The following is an 18,134-nucleotide window of genomic DNA, read 5'->3' as shown; positions in this document are numbered from 1 at the left end:
TCACCTGCTTGACATCGTAGGCGAAGAGGGCGTACTTCAGATCTGCAGAGAGCGAGTACTTCGCAACCTTGAAAGCCACCTAATAAGCAAAGAAGAAAAAAAATTTAATTAAACCATGCAAATAACATCTTTAGACTTTTCTCTATTCCACAGTGACACCTGAAGTAGATACGCAGTACTCGTCAAAAGTTTGAGCACAGCAATGAGGCAGACTGTCCAAACTTTTGACTGATGCTGTAGACACAGTTACACTTGCAAGAAAACTAAAAAAACTGATATAAAGTAAATGGACAGCTGCACTTATTTCTGAGTAACTGAAATATAACTCAATAAATAAGAAAATTAATAAAGAAAATGGCGAGTAGATAAAGCACAGAAATACACAAATGAGCAAACATATTTAAAAGCTACTTGGAAATATGATTTTGCAGCTGTTTAGCATGTAAATCTTAGTTTAGCATGTTAGCAATCGATTATTTGCTAATTAGTGCTCATTGCAAAGTACAGCTGTGGCTAATGTTATTAGCTTTGCAGGTGCTTGATCATGAACCAAAATACAAAACACATTGAAATTTTGACCTGATGAAAAGTTAAAGGACGGCTTCACAATCATTTCAAATGTGTCTTCAAACAACAGTCAGGTGTCCATATGAACAGTGAAAAAGGTTTTCCTCGCTGTAATCATTCCTCCTGTTTATACTGGATATTAAAAGATCCCCTTCAAATGTGTTTTTGATGTAAGTGATGGAGGACAAAATCCTCAGTGTGTCCACACAGTCATTTAAAAGTTGATGTGAAGTTTATATGAGGCTTCAGCAGTCTGAGTTAGTCATATCAAGTGGAATGTCTGTAATAATTTCATGGCACTCCTTCCAAAGGTTTTTGAGATATCCCCGGAGCTGCTAGATGCTGCTAGCATGGCTAAGATTAGCAAGATTAGTTAGCAGCAGAAAGGTTTTACATGAAGCTAAACATGAAAGGAAACTAAACAAAAAAGAAGAAAAACTAGCAAAAGAAAAGAGGGAAGCTTTAAGTGATTTCATATCTGAAAGGTTGATTGTTCCTTTTGTATCAGCTAACATTGTTCATATTTCTAGCCTACATCTCATGACAACACCAAAAACAAGCAGCAGGCAAAAACTAATCTGGCAACTAAAGGCCATAAAACCTCGAGGGAGCGACAACAAGTTTTGACATTTCCGGGAGGACGTGGTGGACAGGTGTTTCATAGACGACATTTCAAAAATGTCCAGATTCACTGAATGATTTGTCAGGCCTAAAATCGATTTGGTTCTTGATATTCTAATATCTCTTTTGGTGCCTGAAAGTGTCTTTTATTGTTTTCCTGTATTCACATATTCAGCTTTTCTCTAGTAGCGAAGCTCACTTACAAAAACAAAAGACTGAATTCATCCCTTACGATCCATTTTCAAACTAATTTGCTTAATACCTGGCACTTTAATCTGCTTTTGTTTTTAAAAGTGAGCTCCTCCAGTCTCTTTCTGAGCACATGAATGCGCATGAGGGAAAACTAATCAATCAGAGCACTGAAGTGGATTTTCGAGCAGCATTTAGTAGATGTCTTTATCCAGACAGATGGATGCTGCAGCTGCAATTTCGGGGCGTCGAACTTGCGACTAACTACGAGGCCGACTCTGCTTTTTAAATTTGCATGCATAGTTTGACAAGTGGACTCAAATTCTCATCAAATTCACTTGTGCAACCATTTAAACTACAAGATATATAAGAACAGAACAGCATGGAATTATTCTGCAAAATTCCTGTTAAATAACAAGAGGAAAGCAGGAAAAAAAAAATACAAACATTGTAAAAACCCTTCAAAGAAACATGTTTGTCAAAAAAAGGGTGCTTTACAGGAAACAGAGAAGATGTAAATTTACAGTTGAATAGCAGGTTACAACAGGATTATAATGACGCAATTAGAAAACAGCTAAATTTGGCTTGCTTTTGATTTTTTTTTTTAAAAAAAAGCATTTCTAAGAGGATTACTCTGAAACAGCATTAAAGGGATAATCACATCATACATACTAACATAATTTCACATTCCTGGAAGAATTTCGAGGCAATAACTGCATGATGGTAAATGTTTATCTGTCTTATGGGTGTTTTTGAGAGATAACGTGATCCCAAAACAAATGTGATCAGTGATTTGATTGCATTCAGCGTCAACGGGTAAACACTCATCTAAAACCATATTTCAAATTGAATCGCTCTCTTACTGGTGAGAGAGAGAGGGAGAGGTGAGTTAAGGTGAGGGGATTCAGTGACCTTAAAGCCTGAGCTCAACTACAGTGCAGACAGCTGGGTACACAACCCCCCTTAGCAAGATATAATCATATTCTGATTCTGCAGGTAAAGCAGCGATGAGTCGCTGTCGGGAGCCCTGACATGTTTCCTGCAGCCTGTGGGGATCCAATCACACCAGCAAGACAAGAACAGAGCAGTTCATCTCTTTTTATAAAGAGTAGTGTTGGATAGTGAGACCTGGCCCGGCAGCAAGGTTAGGAAGCCCATGTGTGCTACAACTTACAACTCTATTTTCTTTCATTAAAAAGTGTCATTGTGAATATCAGTATTATTTTAACATGACAAATGTGAGAATACAGTCTTTTAAAGGGGAAGTAACATGCACATTTCTAGGTCTATAGTTACTTTCTTGGGCTTTACTGGAATATTTTTGCATGATTTACAGTTAAAAACTTATTTATCTTATACTGGCTCTTTATGCAGCCCCTCGGTTCAGCCTCTGTCTGAAACAGGCAGTTTCAGCTCCTGTCTCTTTAAGGCCCCCCTCCCGATGGGCCCAATCTGCTCTGATTGGTTAGCGCCGACTCCGGAGGCTACGTAAACACGTCAGATTTTGCTTCATTTTCTTGCTCTATACTTGAAATGGAAACTTCTCAGATACATCCGTACATGTTTGAGCCTGAATCAGATTTTAAATGTGCGAGTTGACAATGCAAACAACCTTAGCAACAAAGGCTACGGAACAGACGTCCATTTGTGAACATGTGACATCATCATAAGGAGGAAGTAGAAGTAACTTTGCAAACGAAGCATTTAAAGCAGGCTGAACCCTGGATTTTGACTTACAGACGTTCACCTCAAATTTTACAACTTTGAGCATGTTTAACCTCTGACATCATAACAGAAAATCACAAAAATCATACATGTCCTTTGGTTTTTGCAAACAACCCTACTACAACAGATTCCTACTATCATTCAGTGCACAGGAGCTGTATGAGCTTATACGGTAGGTTTAGTACATGTTTTATGTATTTTATCATTCTTTATGTACGGTAGTGTATGTTCAAGTGCATTCTATGTAATGCATGGTCACAAGACAAAATTGAATTTAAAGTTGAAGTGGCAGTAACCAAACTTTTCATTTTTGCTGCACAGTAATATATATTAGATTTGGGGAAAAAGGAAAAACTATGTTATTATAATAAAAAGAGGAAGCAGATGTGACAACTAAGCCACCAGAGTTTAAATACAAAAATTTGTGTCACTTCAAGTGGACATTTATTTCATTTTAGCATGTTTGTGCTAATAAGGGGATGCAAAATTGCTTAAAGTCACTCCTTTCCTACAACATCCATTGTAGTAAAATAAACATACTGTAGATGAACATGTTATTAGGATAATAGAATAATTAGAAATAATGACAGTTAATAACAGAAATGCCAGTTTAATGAAGCATTAAACACAAAACAAAACAGGAAAGAGCACTCACAAATGTACTGTTGCTCAGAATTAACTCCGTCTCGTTCAAGGCAAAGTTAAACTTGATGACATGACCGTCGCGGTTCCTGTACACCACCTCAGCATCTGCGAGGGAAAACAGAAAGAAAAACAAAAACATTAACGGCAGATGATAAACACTGAATAAAGCTCTCTGTGCTGCAAATACAGAACAACTGAGCTGACATGTGAGGCATTAACAAGTGACTTAGTGAAAACAAAAGTCAACATACTGGATGTGTAAATGAAAAGTGTTTTACAAACATAAGATGCAGAATGAGAGTACAATTAAGCTGCAACAGGTGGAATTAATCTGGCTCGTTAGGCCGGGCTTCTGAAAACTCAACTAACAAACACAAAAAGGCACAAATGGAAACTAATATACCAATATATTACATTTAGTTGTTGTTTTTTCATACTGTAGACTATGTTAATGGAAGCAGGAACATGTTAAACCAACCAGCTGGGAATTTCTAGCTTCCAATAGATCTTTTGACGCAAGACATTTTGACTTATTAATTACACCTTTGCTTTTCCTGCTACATTTTAAAGAGACTGCTGTAATAAAGGTTCAATAAAATGTATTGGAGTATATAGCAGACTCTAATGACTGATCAAATGTTGCGCTCATGTTATATGGAAGTTAATGTTTTTTCTGCCAGTTTCTGACTAAAGTAATTTTTCTATTTTGGCTCTTTTTATTTTTCTCTTTTTTTTATACTTTAATACTTTTTTAAACATGCTATATGCATTTATTATTATTATACATCTTTTTCTTTATTATTTTTTATGTCCTTGGCTATTGAGAGTTGCTACACATTGACATCAGTGTATTCCTGAGCATCATTCCTGCCTGCGAACCTAATTTCCTTCGAGACAATAATAAAGTTGAAGTTGAAAATAAAGGAAGTTGTAATATTAGTGGTGTTGCACTGAAAAGTATATTATTCTGCTCTGCCGGAGTATAAACTGCTCCACAAAACAGGCATTGTTTACAGACAGTTATGAGACAGGTAGTCTCTGAACAACAAATGTGTCAGCTTCTTGTCTGGTTATTGATCTGATGTTAGCAAACAAATCAGGTCTAATCAGGCAGAATAAGTGAAAACACCTGTGTGATGGAGACTGTGTAGGGCCTCACTTTTCTGGGGGACACGCTCCCTGCACTGTCCCCCTGAAGCTACTTTACATTTCACCAGTCTTAACTGGCAAACAGACGGGATGATTGCTCCCTAGAGGAGGGACTTCCTCTTCATGCTCCCTTAAGTGGCTAACGGACTAGCAACATAGTTCATAGAGCAAGATAACCGCTGAATGCTACCTGGCGCTGCATCTGTTTAGTAGTTGGGCTGTCACCAAACAGTAGCTGCTACAGCTAGCCACCATACTAGCTGCTCAACGCTTCTCGTATCAAACGGAGCCAACTCAATGACGGAGCCTGAAACCTTCCCTCACCCTGTACGAGGTCAAGCCACCAGCCAAGACATGTGCATGTAGCAAGAAAACTGCTGGGGCAGACTTTCTGCATGTACTGTGTGTCTAAGGCTGCAATACACCCAGGTCTCTCTGCACGTCTCTCCATCAAGACTCATTGAAGCAGGCTAGCGCACCAAGCTAGCCTGCCGGTTGCGGATCCTATGATGGAGTAGCCAACCCCCCACCACAGCAGTTAGCGGAAAGCCCCCAGGGACACACCATCCCTATGGGAGCCAGCTGGAGTGAACAGCTTGACGTTGTTGCACCACTAATTGACCCCAACAAGCTCGAGGCCTGCCTGGTTGCGGAGCACAGGGACATTGCAGGGGACAACTCTCACTCCATTAGCTTCTGAAGAAGATGAGGAGGATGGTGATGAGCCCTTCATCCTCCCACCAGCTGCAAAGCCAGTGGCCGTGGGGACCACCAAGTCTCGCTATGAGGGAAAAAGGCTAGCTAAAGTCAAATCCACTACTAGAGAACTTCTGCTTGTTTTTCCTGAGTGCCTGGAGGAGGCGATCTGGCTATGAAGCAATCCCCTCTCCGCCAAGAACCTCACCCAGGCAGGGTTGACGCTGGATGGGGTCAACATGGAAGAAAAAGTTTTCTCCCACCGCCTCTGGTCAAACCTCTGCGAACCTCTCTGATTGTTTCCAGTCGTCACTAACTGAAAAAGGCTACAAGGCGGTGATCATGTCAGTGAAGGTGCTGAACATGTTGTCACTGCTGCCGGTCTACCAGGCTGAATAAGAGCACAATATGTCAACCTCACCCACCCAACAGGCAGGTGCCCGGGGTCGCCGGAACTCAAGGGTGCATAGGCCAAGAAACCCTTCGCTGCCAATGTGACGCAAGGAGACCAACCTACCCCTCCTATCACTCTGGGGACTAGGAAGAAGAAACACGCTACCTAGTACACCGTTACCAGGGAGGGATGGCAGGCTCAGCCAGATGCCTGCTTCATTCCCTCCAAAAGATGTTCTGTTCCTGGGGAAGTTAAGGAGAACATGTTACAGGCCCTACAAAAGGTGTGCACAAGCTATGTGGGCACTCGCAGTTCACAACCTTGCAAAGAGTAGGAAGGTCAGACCTGCAGAGAGCTCTGTGGAGCCCCAGCCAAGTCATGCAAGCACACCAGTGTGCCCCACCCCCAGTAATAAAAATAGCTGAGGGGGCAGCCACAATTATCAATGAAAACAATAAAAATAAGAGAGGAACAGGACATGGCTGCGCAGCTCCACATAACACCACAAGGGGGTGCCATAACTCCACTTGTGGTGCAGCGGGCCAGCCTGTCTGCTGTAGGGCATAATGAGCGCTGCAGCTGTGCAGCCCACTATGCCCATTCAGCCAAGCATTGAGGCACTCAACAGTGGTGTGCATGTGTGGTGTCAGGTTGGGTAATAAAGACTGTAACCAGGAGTTACAGGCTCTAGTTGGCATCCATTCCACCCCAATTCAACGGGGTGGAATGGATGCCAACTCATACTGCAGTCACGGGCTCAGGGTGGAAAAGCTAATATTTTGCAGGAGGAAATCACATTTCTGCAAAACAAGGGAGCTATTCGGATGGTACTGCTAGAGCAGAGCCAGAGCAGTGTCTATTTGAGGTATTCTCTAGTCCTAACAAAGGGTCTAATATCTAATGTCAGTCTACGGCTGATATAAGATCTATGTGCTCTTAGGAAATACTTGAGACAGTGCAAGTTCAGAATGTTCACACACACAGCTCTGATACGCTTTGTGCATCCAGGTGACTGGTTTACATCCATAAATCTAAAGGACGTTATTTTCACATCCCTATTTATCCCCCCTCAAAGAAAATATCTCAGATTTGTCTTCCAGGGAATAACATCATCAAGGCCATAGGTGTCTGTAAAATGCACCAACGCTGTCATTGCACCTCTCATGGAGGGGGGAATCTGCTTGGCAACATACATAGGCAACTGGCTTCTGGTGGCACAATCGCCCAGCAAATTCAGGCACAAACCACACTGCTCACATCACATCTGGCAGCCCTGGACTTCACAATAAACTGGGGAAAGAGTTTTGATTCCAACTCAAACCATCACATTCATAGGCCTGTCTATAGATTTAGTTGCATTCAAAGCACGTCTGTCAGGGGAAATGGTGAAAGCCTTTCGGGCATGTCTGGCACTTTTTTGGCAGGTGGGCGATGTTAAAGTTCAGAATGTGTCTCAGCTGCTGGGGCTGATGGCATCAGCACTGGTGATCATTCCACTTGGTCGTTTAGAAATCGTTTCAGAGGTTGGTTGCATTGCTCCTACTGAACTCTACATGCCACGGCCACCGCCAGGTCTTGGTCTCCATGGCATGCGTCCTTGCTCTGTGCCCCTGGAGACACACAGCTTTTCTGACTACAGGCATTGCCATGGGAACAATCTTGGCAAGGAAAGTCATTACAACAGATGCCTCTCTGGCGGGCTGGGGAGCCATACATGAAGGCAGGACAGTAAATGGTACATGGAGTTCACAGATGCACTTGGTTCACATAACCTGCCTAGAACTCCAGGCTGTTTCACTGATGCTGAAACATTTTCTGCCCTTTCAGAGCAGCATGTTCTGGTCAGAACAGACAATACCATGATAGCGACATATATGAACAAACAAGGGGGGCTGCATTAGCACACAGACCGATTATGTGGAGCAGCTCTCACCTGTTATCACTGAGAGCCACGCAAGTGCCAAGCATATTGAACCTGGGGGCAGATTTACGATCCAGAGGCAACCCTCGCTACAAGGACTGGGAACCCTACATCGAGGTGATGGCTCAAATATGGAAGAAATATGATCAGGCATAGATAGACCTGTTTCTGTCAGAGGAGAATGCTCAGTGTTTTATTCCCTGACTGGTCAGAGCGCTCTGATGGGTTTGGATGCTTTAGTGCACAAGTGGCCGCATGTCCTCCTGTACGCCTTTCCCTCATTAGAGCTGATCACTCCTACTCTCGCCAGGGTGCGGGAGAGGGGTCATGCTCTGATGCTAATAGCTCCCCGCTGGCCAGGAAAACACTGGCCAGCGGAGATATTTCAGCTGCTGTTGGGCCAGCTGTGGGCTCTGCCCCCCCACAGGGATCTCCTGTCACAAGTGCACGGAGAGATCTTCCATCCTCATCTAGAGCGCATTGCTCTATGGGCCTGGCCTGTGAAACTTAACTACTACCACGAAGTGTCATCGCAACTATTCAGAGCGCCAGAGCCTCCTCTACACGTTGTGCATATGATGGCAAATGGCGTGAGTTTTAGGATTGGTGTGTAAAAACAGGGTGGTGGTGACAGCCCTATACCTGTTACCCTGACATTTCTACGGGAGCTACTGGATAAAGATTTGGCATTCCTCACTATAAAAGTGTACCTAACTGCTATATTGGTGTGTCACATAGGCTTTGGGGACAAAATGGCAGGTTTGTTTATCAGTTTATGAAAGGAGCGAGACGCCCTCAGCCAGTATCAACAAACATAACTGCCCTGTGGGATTTTATCAGTTGTGTTTGATGTGCTGTCATGCCCATCATGCACCAGGTAGAGCTTAAGATGCTCTCCTTTAAAATGGCTTTATTACTCATGTTGGCCTCTGCAAAATGCATGAGTGACATCTTAGCGTTGTCAGTGAACCTGTCATGTATGCAGTTTTTAATGGGGGATTCTAAGGTTTTACTAAAACCTAATCCCGTGTATGTGCCCAAGGTTTCTAATTCTGCATTATCATACCACCCTATTGAGCTGTCGGCTTTCTATCCTCCTCTTTTCTCCATGCAGGAGCATGAACGGCTTAATGCGCTCTGCCCGGTGTGAGCATTACGCACCTATGCTGATAAGACAGCTGGATTCAGGAAATCAGAGCAGCTGTTTGTGTCATGGGCTACACCACATTTGGGAAAACCTCTTATGAAGCAGCGTTTGTCACACTGGATCATGGGGGCTATTGCTGTGGCCTATAATAGCAAGGGGTTGCAACCCTCTGTAGGTCTACATGCTCATTCCACTCATGGGATGGCTACATCCTGGGCACTGTTTCAGGGTGTTTCTGTTGAAGAGAAATGTGCGGTTGCCAGCTGGGCAACACCTCACTTTCACCAGATTCTACAAATTAGATGTTACTACACCTACACTGTCTCATACAGTCTTGAGCGTGGGTTCAGGACCAAATATGCCTAATTACCTGACTGTTTGTTAATGATCAGTCTTTGAGGTGAGCTTGTCTGGCAATAGTAGTAGGCCATAATGAGATACTGAAACAAATGTTTAAAGAGAACTTTAGGTTGAGAAATTAACCCCGGTTCTCTGAAACATGAGTGCAATATCTCACCAAACCTCCCTGCTTGCCTGGAGTGAGAAAGAGCTGAGAAAGAGAGGAAGTCCCTCCTCTAGGGAGCGGACGTCACGTCTGTCTGCCAGTCAAGACTGGCGTAGTGTAAAATGGCTTCTGGGGGACAGTGCAGGGAGCGTGTCCCATAATGAGATACCTCACTCATGTTTCAGAGAACGAGGCTTTATGTCTTTACCTAAAGTTTCCATTTTTTATGTAAATCTGGCAGTGGCCACATCATGAAATGGACACACTGCTCTTAAAAGACGATGATGCTGTGACATTCACTTAAACAGTACTTCTAACATAATACATGAAAATTAAAAAATGGCAATCAGCAGTGGAGGTGAAATGTGAAAATGAGTGTTATTCCTGTGGGTTTTATTCTTCTTATCCTGCAAATAAGAAAGCTGAAAACAGCAGAAGAAAAAGCACCGGCTCCCTTCCTCTGATTTCCATTACACTTGGGATTCAGAGTCTGTCAGTTCATTAGCCACCGTTCTGAACCCAGCCGTCTGTTCACTGGGGAACATTTGTAATTCACAGCAACACACAAAAAAGCCATCTAACTACACACCTTCCTGGATTGCTCTCCTGGATTTCTCTTATCTCATTCAGGTCATAGCTGCACCATCCAGACCTGCTGTCACTGTCACAGTCTGGCTCGATGTCCCTAGCTGCCATTCTCGACCAGTCCACCAGAGGCCCTCAGACTTTTCTCCCTGTGTGTTTAGACTGGACTGAGTGGGAAAAGGCTGATTTGAGTTGTATCTTTAAGACTATCTTGCTTGATAATGATTTAAGTCACCTATATTAGTAAGTCTGTTGTTGTTTTCAGTCCAGTCTGAGCTCACACAGTATTTACTCCCAGTGATAAAGAGGATTGTGTTTTCTGGGATTTTGGTTTTCTGTTTGCTACAGATAAGAGAGGTTGCAGGTTATAGCTCCTTTCCTGTTCTCCTGTTTCATTACCTCATTCTCCTAACCTGAGCTTTTCTGCCCATCTCTCCACCTGCACCTCATCAGTTTAGTTTGTGGTTGGATCCTTTATTCTGTTCAGTTTTATCCTGCCTGCCTTCAGACCTCAATAAAGATGTATTCTCCCAGTTCTTGTTGCCTGCAGTCTCCTGTGTTTTGGTCCACCTGCTCCTCTCTTCATAACACTCACATTAATTCACCTTGTGTGTGAGATCTGAAATCTTTCAGCAGGTATTTCAAAAACTATTTGAATCTCAAAGGCAGCACCAGGCCTGTTTGCTGCACACTTAAAACTCAGCTGTGGACCAACTTAAATCTTATCTTTTTTGTGGTATTTTTGGTGATGAAACTGTACATTTATTGCAATTTTCTTCTTATATCCATAAAACATAGTGCATAGCCTCTATCTCAGGTCTTCTGAATAACAGATATGATGTTTTTGTTGTTTTTTTTCATAAAATTATAAGTTCAGTTCTGTTTTATTAGACAATAATGTATGTGAAGCTTGTCAACATTTTTTAATTGACGTTTCAGGGACTCCGTACAAATCCATGGCATTAAAAGGAGTGCTGTTAGTGACCTCGCCTAATAATAAAGCCATAGATCAATTACTGTATACATAAATAAGGACAAAAACATGATGCAGTATGAGCCTTTAAGGCTGAAGTGGAACAGGTGGACTAATTGTGCTCGTTAGTCGTATTCTGGCATAATGAAAGTGATTAAAATTGTGGTTGCTTGATTTGAGTTCTCTACATCACAGCTGTGCCCCGTTTTCTTATATTCCAAGTGAGTCTCTTCCATTTGCAGAAGACAAAGTCATATCATTCAGACATAATTATAAGCAGCCAAGTCTGGGAAAAAAAAAAAAAAAACTTTTGCCTTGTGTTATGTTAGACTGCTGGCAAAAAGGTTACAAAACTGGCAGTTACATCGAAATAAAATCAAATATTTACACTAAGATAATCGATTCAGGTAGTTTAAAATGTTTATTTATGTCTAGTTTCACTACAAACAACTCCAAATACATGACAACAAAAGTAGCTAAGTTAGGCTGTTTAAAAGGTACAATGATAAGGTTAGCATCTTGGAATAATGTGTAAATACTCCCAAGTTTTCCTGTTCTTCCCATTCTGCCAACATTGCATGAACACAGCTGCTATCAATATGCATTTGATCGATTGTAGGCTGCCTCTCTTTTATTTATGCCTTTACCAGAAATGTTTTCAAAAGTGTCTGATTTCTCTTCTTGACGCCAGACTCCTCTGTTTCACATTCTCGACATCCTCGTCAAACTGAACCAGAAGCAGCTGTGCCTCCTTCGCTCTCCTCGCTGATGGACTCCTGAAACTCATTTCGAGTGAATTTGCGGCTGATTGCAGGGGAGGCAATCAATCCCTGACTGCTGTATGAGAAGAGTCTGCTCTCTGAATAACTGTGTGCATTAATATAGGAGTGTAAAAAAAAAAAAAAAAAAATGCATTCACATCGTTAGAGTGAAAAAATAAGGTTGAAGCTGAAGGTGAGGTTAAAATAGCAACATTTTCAAAAACAAAGTATGAAAAGCTTAATTACTTTTTGTGAACAGGAATTATCCATAAAGTCTCAAATTTTAGTTTTTAACTTTTCCAATTACTCAACACTCAATTTACGACTCTTTATGGGGATGGAAAAGGTGCAGACAATTATGTTTTGGCAATTTCAGCCTGAGTTTAGAGCACAAGAGACTGAACATGTAAAACCAGAAAATCAGAAGCTACAATGTTGTTTTTTTTAATGGAGAAAATTTGCTTTTGGTTCAGACGTGAATGAAACTATTTCAACACTCTCCACCTGAAATCTGCATGAAGCTGATTTTGAGACCTGCTTTCAACACGTCTGCCCTGCTGCTACACCTGATAAATCTGGCGCTCTACTTCACACTGTCCACCGGAAAATTGAGATAACTGTTGTTGCAGAAAGAAGTGAAAGGTTGAATTTTACGGCAGAGATCTCCGTGTGAACAATATGCTGTTACGGTGCTCGAGTGATGGACCTGTTAAGAGCTTCTGTTCATAACTAGATACTGAGAATTATATTTTTCCACAGTTTATGTTTAAATATGAAAGCGAGCAACAAAAAACAAGGTGTTCTGGGCAGATTCTTTGTATTGAAAATGAATGCCTCTAAATGTAGCACAAATGGTTCCTTACTTTTATACACATTAACTGTAAATAATGTAAATAAATATTATGTTTCAACCATTTTAAACAGCTTCTCTGAATTACACATGAACTGCATGAAGGAATTACATTAAAACAAAATAAGTCACATTTGTTAAACTGAGTAGATGATAAACAAAGAAAATATTTACAATGTGAATTTCAAGTAAAAGTACAAATTTGAAACCTTGAGAAAAAAAACATTATTTGTAAAATTGAGTTTTTTAAAAACCTTATAATCTACATTTTTTCATTGAAAAACAGCACAAGACTATAATTAGTTAATAATTTCAGATGTGAGATCTTATGATTGGTGGTGTGCACTGTCTTGGTAAAAACACTATATGGCCAAAAGTATATGGACAAACTTTTTGGTCTAGCTGCTTTTAGGCTCACTCCAGCATACAACGATATTTTATCTCAAGGATGAAGAGCATCTGCTTCCAAAAAAGCAATTTATTGCGTGCAATTACGACGTTTCAACTTGACCTAATTCGACCCAGGTGTGGATCGCAGGTCGAGCTGATCAGTTACATCAACATAAAGGCTGAACATCAAGTTATTTACAATATTAACAACATGAAACTCAAAGACATCTGCTTCCTATCCACCACTGGGGTACAGTCAATCCCCTGAAAGAGGGATCATCTGAATATTGTACAATTGCAGTAGACTACATCTTATTTCAAAAGAGGGAATAGATGTGTTTACACAAAAAGGGGGATGAACCACTGTTCCATAAACCAAGATAACAAAAACACATGTATAAACTTGGAAAAAACATGAACAAATACTGGTATACATGAGCAAACAAACGCACCAGATGATAATAAAGCATCAGATTAGCTCGAGTAAAGAGAGAAAGCCAAAGCAGGTGGTGTCCACATACTTTTGGCCATGTAGCATCTTTGACAAGGCAGTAGCAATTCGATTTGTGGGGGATTTATTGGGGATATAATAAAGATGCTGTTGTTTTTTTCTGTTGCATCGCACATAATTTACTTATTTTACATAATATCATGCATATTCCATTATTCATATGGGTTACTGCTAAAGATGTAGCCTGTTGTTTGTACAAACCTCATTAGCATCATGTATGACAAGCCAAGCAGAGTGAAGCACTCATCCATATCGTGCTTTGATTGGCAACACACACACACACACACACACACACACACAGTCTTATATAAGTACCTGGATGTTTTCCTTCATCCTCCACCTAATCAGATATAAACAAGCTCTGCATTATGTTCAGAATACATTAACAGTAAACAATGTAAACAACGATTCCATGAATAATTCACTCACATATACATATATATATATACACGTTTTAACAGTGACCCTAAAACTACACGCCATATAGGAGTGTCAACATAAATAAACATCTCCATTGGTTCCCGTGGCAACATCAAAAATCAGTGCAGCGTCCATAATGTTGATGATAATGCAAGAAAATAATTAATAAGCGCAGAGCTGCTCCCTGCTCATTCAACAGTGTGCAACATATTTTTCTGATTTGTTGATTTTCTGTTAATCGTTCGTGCTAAACAGCTACCAGACATCACCTGTCAATCAAATACACCGGGCAGGACGTTGACGTTTGTCGTCTTCTCGCTCTTTTTCTTTCTGCAAACTTCTCGTTTTGTCTTCCTTTTTAAAGGATTAACATTAAAAGCAGCAAATTACAGTCTCAACAGAACAGTGGTTTCTTTTGCACAAAATTATGTTTGTTTACTCATTTTTGCTTTTATATCCTGTGAAATACTGGAGACTTTCACCTCTTCAAGGCCTCTTAAAATCCTTCAAATGAATAAAATCTAAAAATGGAAAAATCTCCCTGTTGTTGAATTGCAACTCATGTCCACTCTATTGCACTAAACTGTGATGAGGAGTCATAAGTAGATATTGCTTCATTTTATGATCTCAGAGGCCAAAAAGGTTGAAAATCCCTGGTTTATAACAACAGAAAAAAAACTGGTTATAAGTATTTCACAAATCACAGCAACAGAAGTATAAGTTTACACTCTGTTTGTGCAGCCGCTCTGGGACTTTAAGCTTTGAACTATTCACCTTTATTATTAGAAAACTTACAAATAACTCCTGTAATTTCTCAGAGGTGAAATCCAAACTTCTGTAAAGTTTGGACACTCACAAGAGAAAGGTTTTTAAAAGAGGCCGAGATATCCTGACTACCCCAACACATATTAGTCAGTGTTAAAAAACTGGGTCCTATTTTTACCTTTGTTCAAAAAAACCCTCCCTGCAGCGGAAAACAACCACATCTTTTAAACTCCATGCCCCACTTTGTGATGCAGGTCCGCTGTGTGGGGGGAATATCTGTGTTCTACGGGTCATTATCTGGTCATTTTCTATCCTGGGAGCAGCAGGTCATGACCTGTCTGTTTCAGAGCGGTTCATCTTTCTGTCTACTGAGGTTGGCTGGGATATGCAGCTGTCTTGATAAGACTGGCTGTCTCCTATGGTAACCAAGGTCAGGTGGAGATGTGCTGTGCTTTGTGCAGACGGTCAGACTGGTCTCCGCTTGGAATAGATAGCAAGGAACCAGTGTACAGACTACATGACTTCAGTTGACTTTAATCAGCATAGTGTCTTGTTTATAGTTCAATAGATGCATAGATGTGTGAAGAATAACCTTATATTGGAGGTAGAAAGGGCAAGCATTTGGTGAAGGGTTTAAACACTATTGTCTGGGAGAAGACGGCAGAATTGAGTGGCATTACACAGCGTTTCACTTGTTCTGTAACTCTGTTCTCCTCGATCGACCTTCAACAAATGTTCCTGCGTGAGACATCCCGGTCTCCTGACAAGTTCTTCAATTTTGGGTTAACCAGCTCCAGCAGCTTCCTTGACATGCTGTTTATAAATCTGGAGCTGAAGTTACTGATTTTAGAAAGTTCCTCCAGAGCCGCAGAAGAAAGTTGCTAAAGCCTGATTAATAAGTCACAAGATGACGTCACACGCTAATTTGGACATAACGTAGCTATTTACATATAGCCTATCCTGACTCTGAATAGCTTTATCACTACCTATGATCATTTTCACGCTGCTATTGTCTCATCAATATGCATCTAAATCCACTAAATCTCTATTATCAAAACGCTTGCATGCAGGCTGCTGTTTAGACTGTGGAAGTATAATGAGTGCTTGTGTAAAACACTTGTAAACTCTAAAAATTAAAACAAAAATCTTTAATTAGTCTTGTTGAATCATTTAAAATGAAAACAAAGGAAGAGTTCTCCAGACTAAACAACAGGGATCAGTAATTGGTCGTTATGTGCGCACGTTCACAGCTCGTTCACATCTTTCTAGAGCTGATGATTGGTCGAGTCAGTCAGTCCAGAGAACCACAACCTCATTAACGCTGATTCACTGAGAAGTAATAGGGTCTCCCTTTAAGGAGGCGATAACGACTGCCCAAAAAGTTGCTAAATTTGTCCCTTTAAAAAAAAGTCATTAAATCTAATAAGAAAGTTGGCAGCACTGGTGGTTATGAATTTAAGAATTGCATCAATATTTGATAACACTGATATAAAAACTCTTTATACCCTTCTTTAACCTATTTTGAGGTTCCAAAATTAAAAAACGTTGAGTCAGTAACAAAATCAGATCTTCAAACACAGAAAACTGTGATAATATCATTAAACTCCCAATACTCAGGATCTAATCTATCTAATGCAGCAGGATGAGAGCTTGATGACGATATTTATTTGCATTCATCTTTCATCTGTGTTTGCGCTGCGTTTCACTCTGGTGGAACGTGCTCCGAACGGTCAGGAAAAAGATTTGGGTGCTGATGTGTTTGATTGTTTTGCTCTGGTTTCCTGATGGTGTCGAGATGAAATATTATCTTAATGATATTCGGCTCTTGTTTAGCAGGCGCTGACTTCAAGGAACGGACAATCTCACATGTTAATTTTTGGTATTATTTCGTTTTTTTTTCCCCAAGTGTTTGGATGTGATTTTGACATCCTCGGGGTACAGAAGGCTCATGGTGAATTTTCCCTTCCTTTTACTTTGTTTCACTCAATTTATCAACAGTCTGGTGCTTCTTGAAGTACTATTACAAGGGATCTGATGTAAGTGTCCCCTGTGCTATTAAATTAGGGTGAGCAGCTATTGGAGCCTGACTCAGATTTGTTAGAGGAGAGAAGAGGAAATGAGTTGGGGGGGTTGCAGAGGAAGCAATTTCCATCACAGATGTGTTTGAATTACATCCACAACACCTCCAGAAGGCCCGGTAGTAAATTCAAACCCAGACTACGCTCGTCTACATGGGCTCCCAGCTCTCATCACACCGGGTCTACATTAGATTTACACCACACAACATGTCAGCCAGTAATTTCCCAACTTCATCATCAATCTCAACAAAACAAGTAATGGGACCGCTGACCCTGTTGGGCTGAAAAATTCATTATTGTGGTACTACAGCGCAAGTTATTTCTCATTCTCCCAGGTGATGTAATGCAGCCTTTGTCAGCTAACTGTGTTTCTAAATGTTCACATAATCCATCATTTCATTACTGACATATATGGTAGATTCTGTCTTTTGGCAGCTTGTTAACTTGAATCTGATTGCACTAACAGACATATTTAATATGCTATTTTCATTATATTTTATCCTTTTGTATCCTTAATGTAATTTTCTTATTGTTTTACTGTGTTTTCTTATTCTGCACTAACTGGGTTAAAAATGTACCCAGTGTAGATCAATATAGCTCTAAACCGTACCAGTAGCCATGGCTAGAAAACCACCCAAGACAAGGGTTGTTTTGATGAAGTTCTGTACAAATAACATTATTATTATAACTATTTTTTGCTTTACTAAAGAAACTACTGGCGGTTTCTTGAAAGTACCAAATTAAATGACCAAACAGGTCATTTGATCATGTTCACTGTGTTTTCTAATCTGGCAGTAATCAGTAGGATCATTTGTTTGTTCTTTCCAAAACCATCACAAACAATCATGATGTTTAATGATGTGACAACTCTGTGGTTACAGTCTGGTTTGGTTCAGAGGAAAGATCACGGTTTGGGTTAACATGATCACTTTGTTAAGGTTAGAGACACATCAGCCCAACCCCCCACCTCTGAATGTGAAAATTGTCAACATATAGTCACTCAAACCTAACTATACGTCCTTTTTGGTCGACTGACTGATTACAACCTAATAGGTGCTTTCGGACCAGAGGAACTTTTTCATAGTTCTAAGAACTTTTGGAGGAACTACCCTGTTTTTATTGTGTCCGCACTGCATGAACTGGGAACGCCGTTTTGACTTTCTTAGCTGCTACTTCAGGGTTGGTACTCTTCCAGTACAAGAGGGACTTTAAGTGACACTGTATGATGATTGGTCCAAATAT

The 18,134-nt window shown here is 40.6% G+C and overlaps 1 protein-coding gene across 2 annotated transcripts in view; it reads right to left on the bottom strand.

Annotated features, from left to right (window-relative positions):
* Positions 1-18,134, bottom strand: part of LOC122975993 (inactive dipeptidyl peptidase 10-like) — an 87,543-nt gene that overhangs the window by 29,012 nt on the left and 40,397 nt on the right. For both annotated transcript variants that reach the window (XM_044344215.1, XM_044344217.1), the window contains exons 4-5: positions 3,758-3,852; positions 5-79 (exon numbers count right to left, since the gene is read on the bottom strand). In XM_044344215.1, coding sequence (XP_044200150.1) covers positions 5-79; positions 3,758-3,852 — 170 coding nt within the window. The remainder of the gene's footprint in view (positions 1-4; positions 80-3,757; positions 3,853-18,134) is intronic.

The sequence above is a fragment of the Thunnus albacares genome, chromosome 24, assembly GCF_914725855.1.
Source record: "Thunnus albacares chromosome 24, fThuAlb1.1, whole genome shotgun sequence".
NCBI lineage: Eukaryota > Metazoa > Chordata > Actinopteri > Scombriformes > Scombridae > Thunnus > Thunnus albacares.
This window is presented reverse-complemented; position numbering and strand designations above follow the sequence as displayed.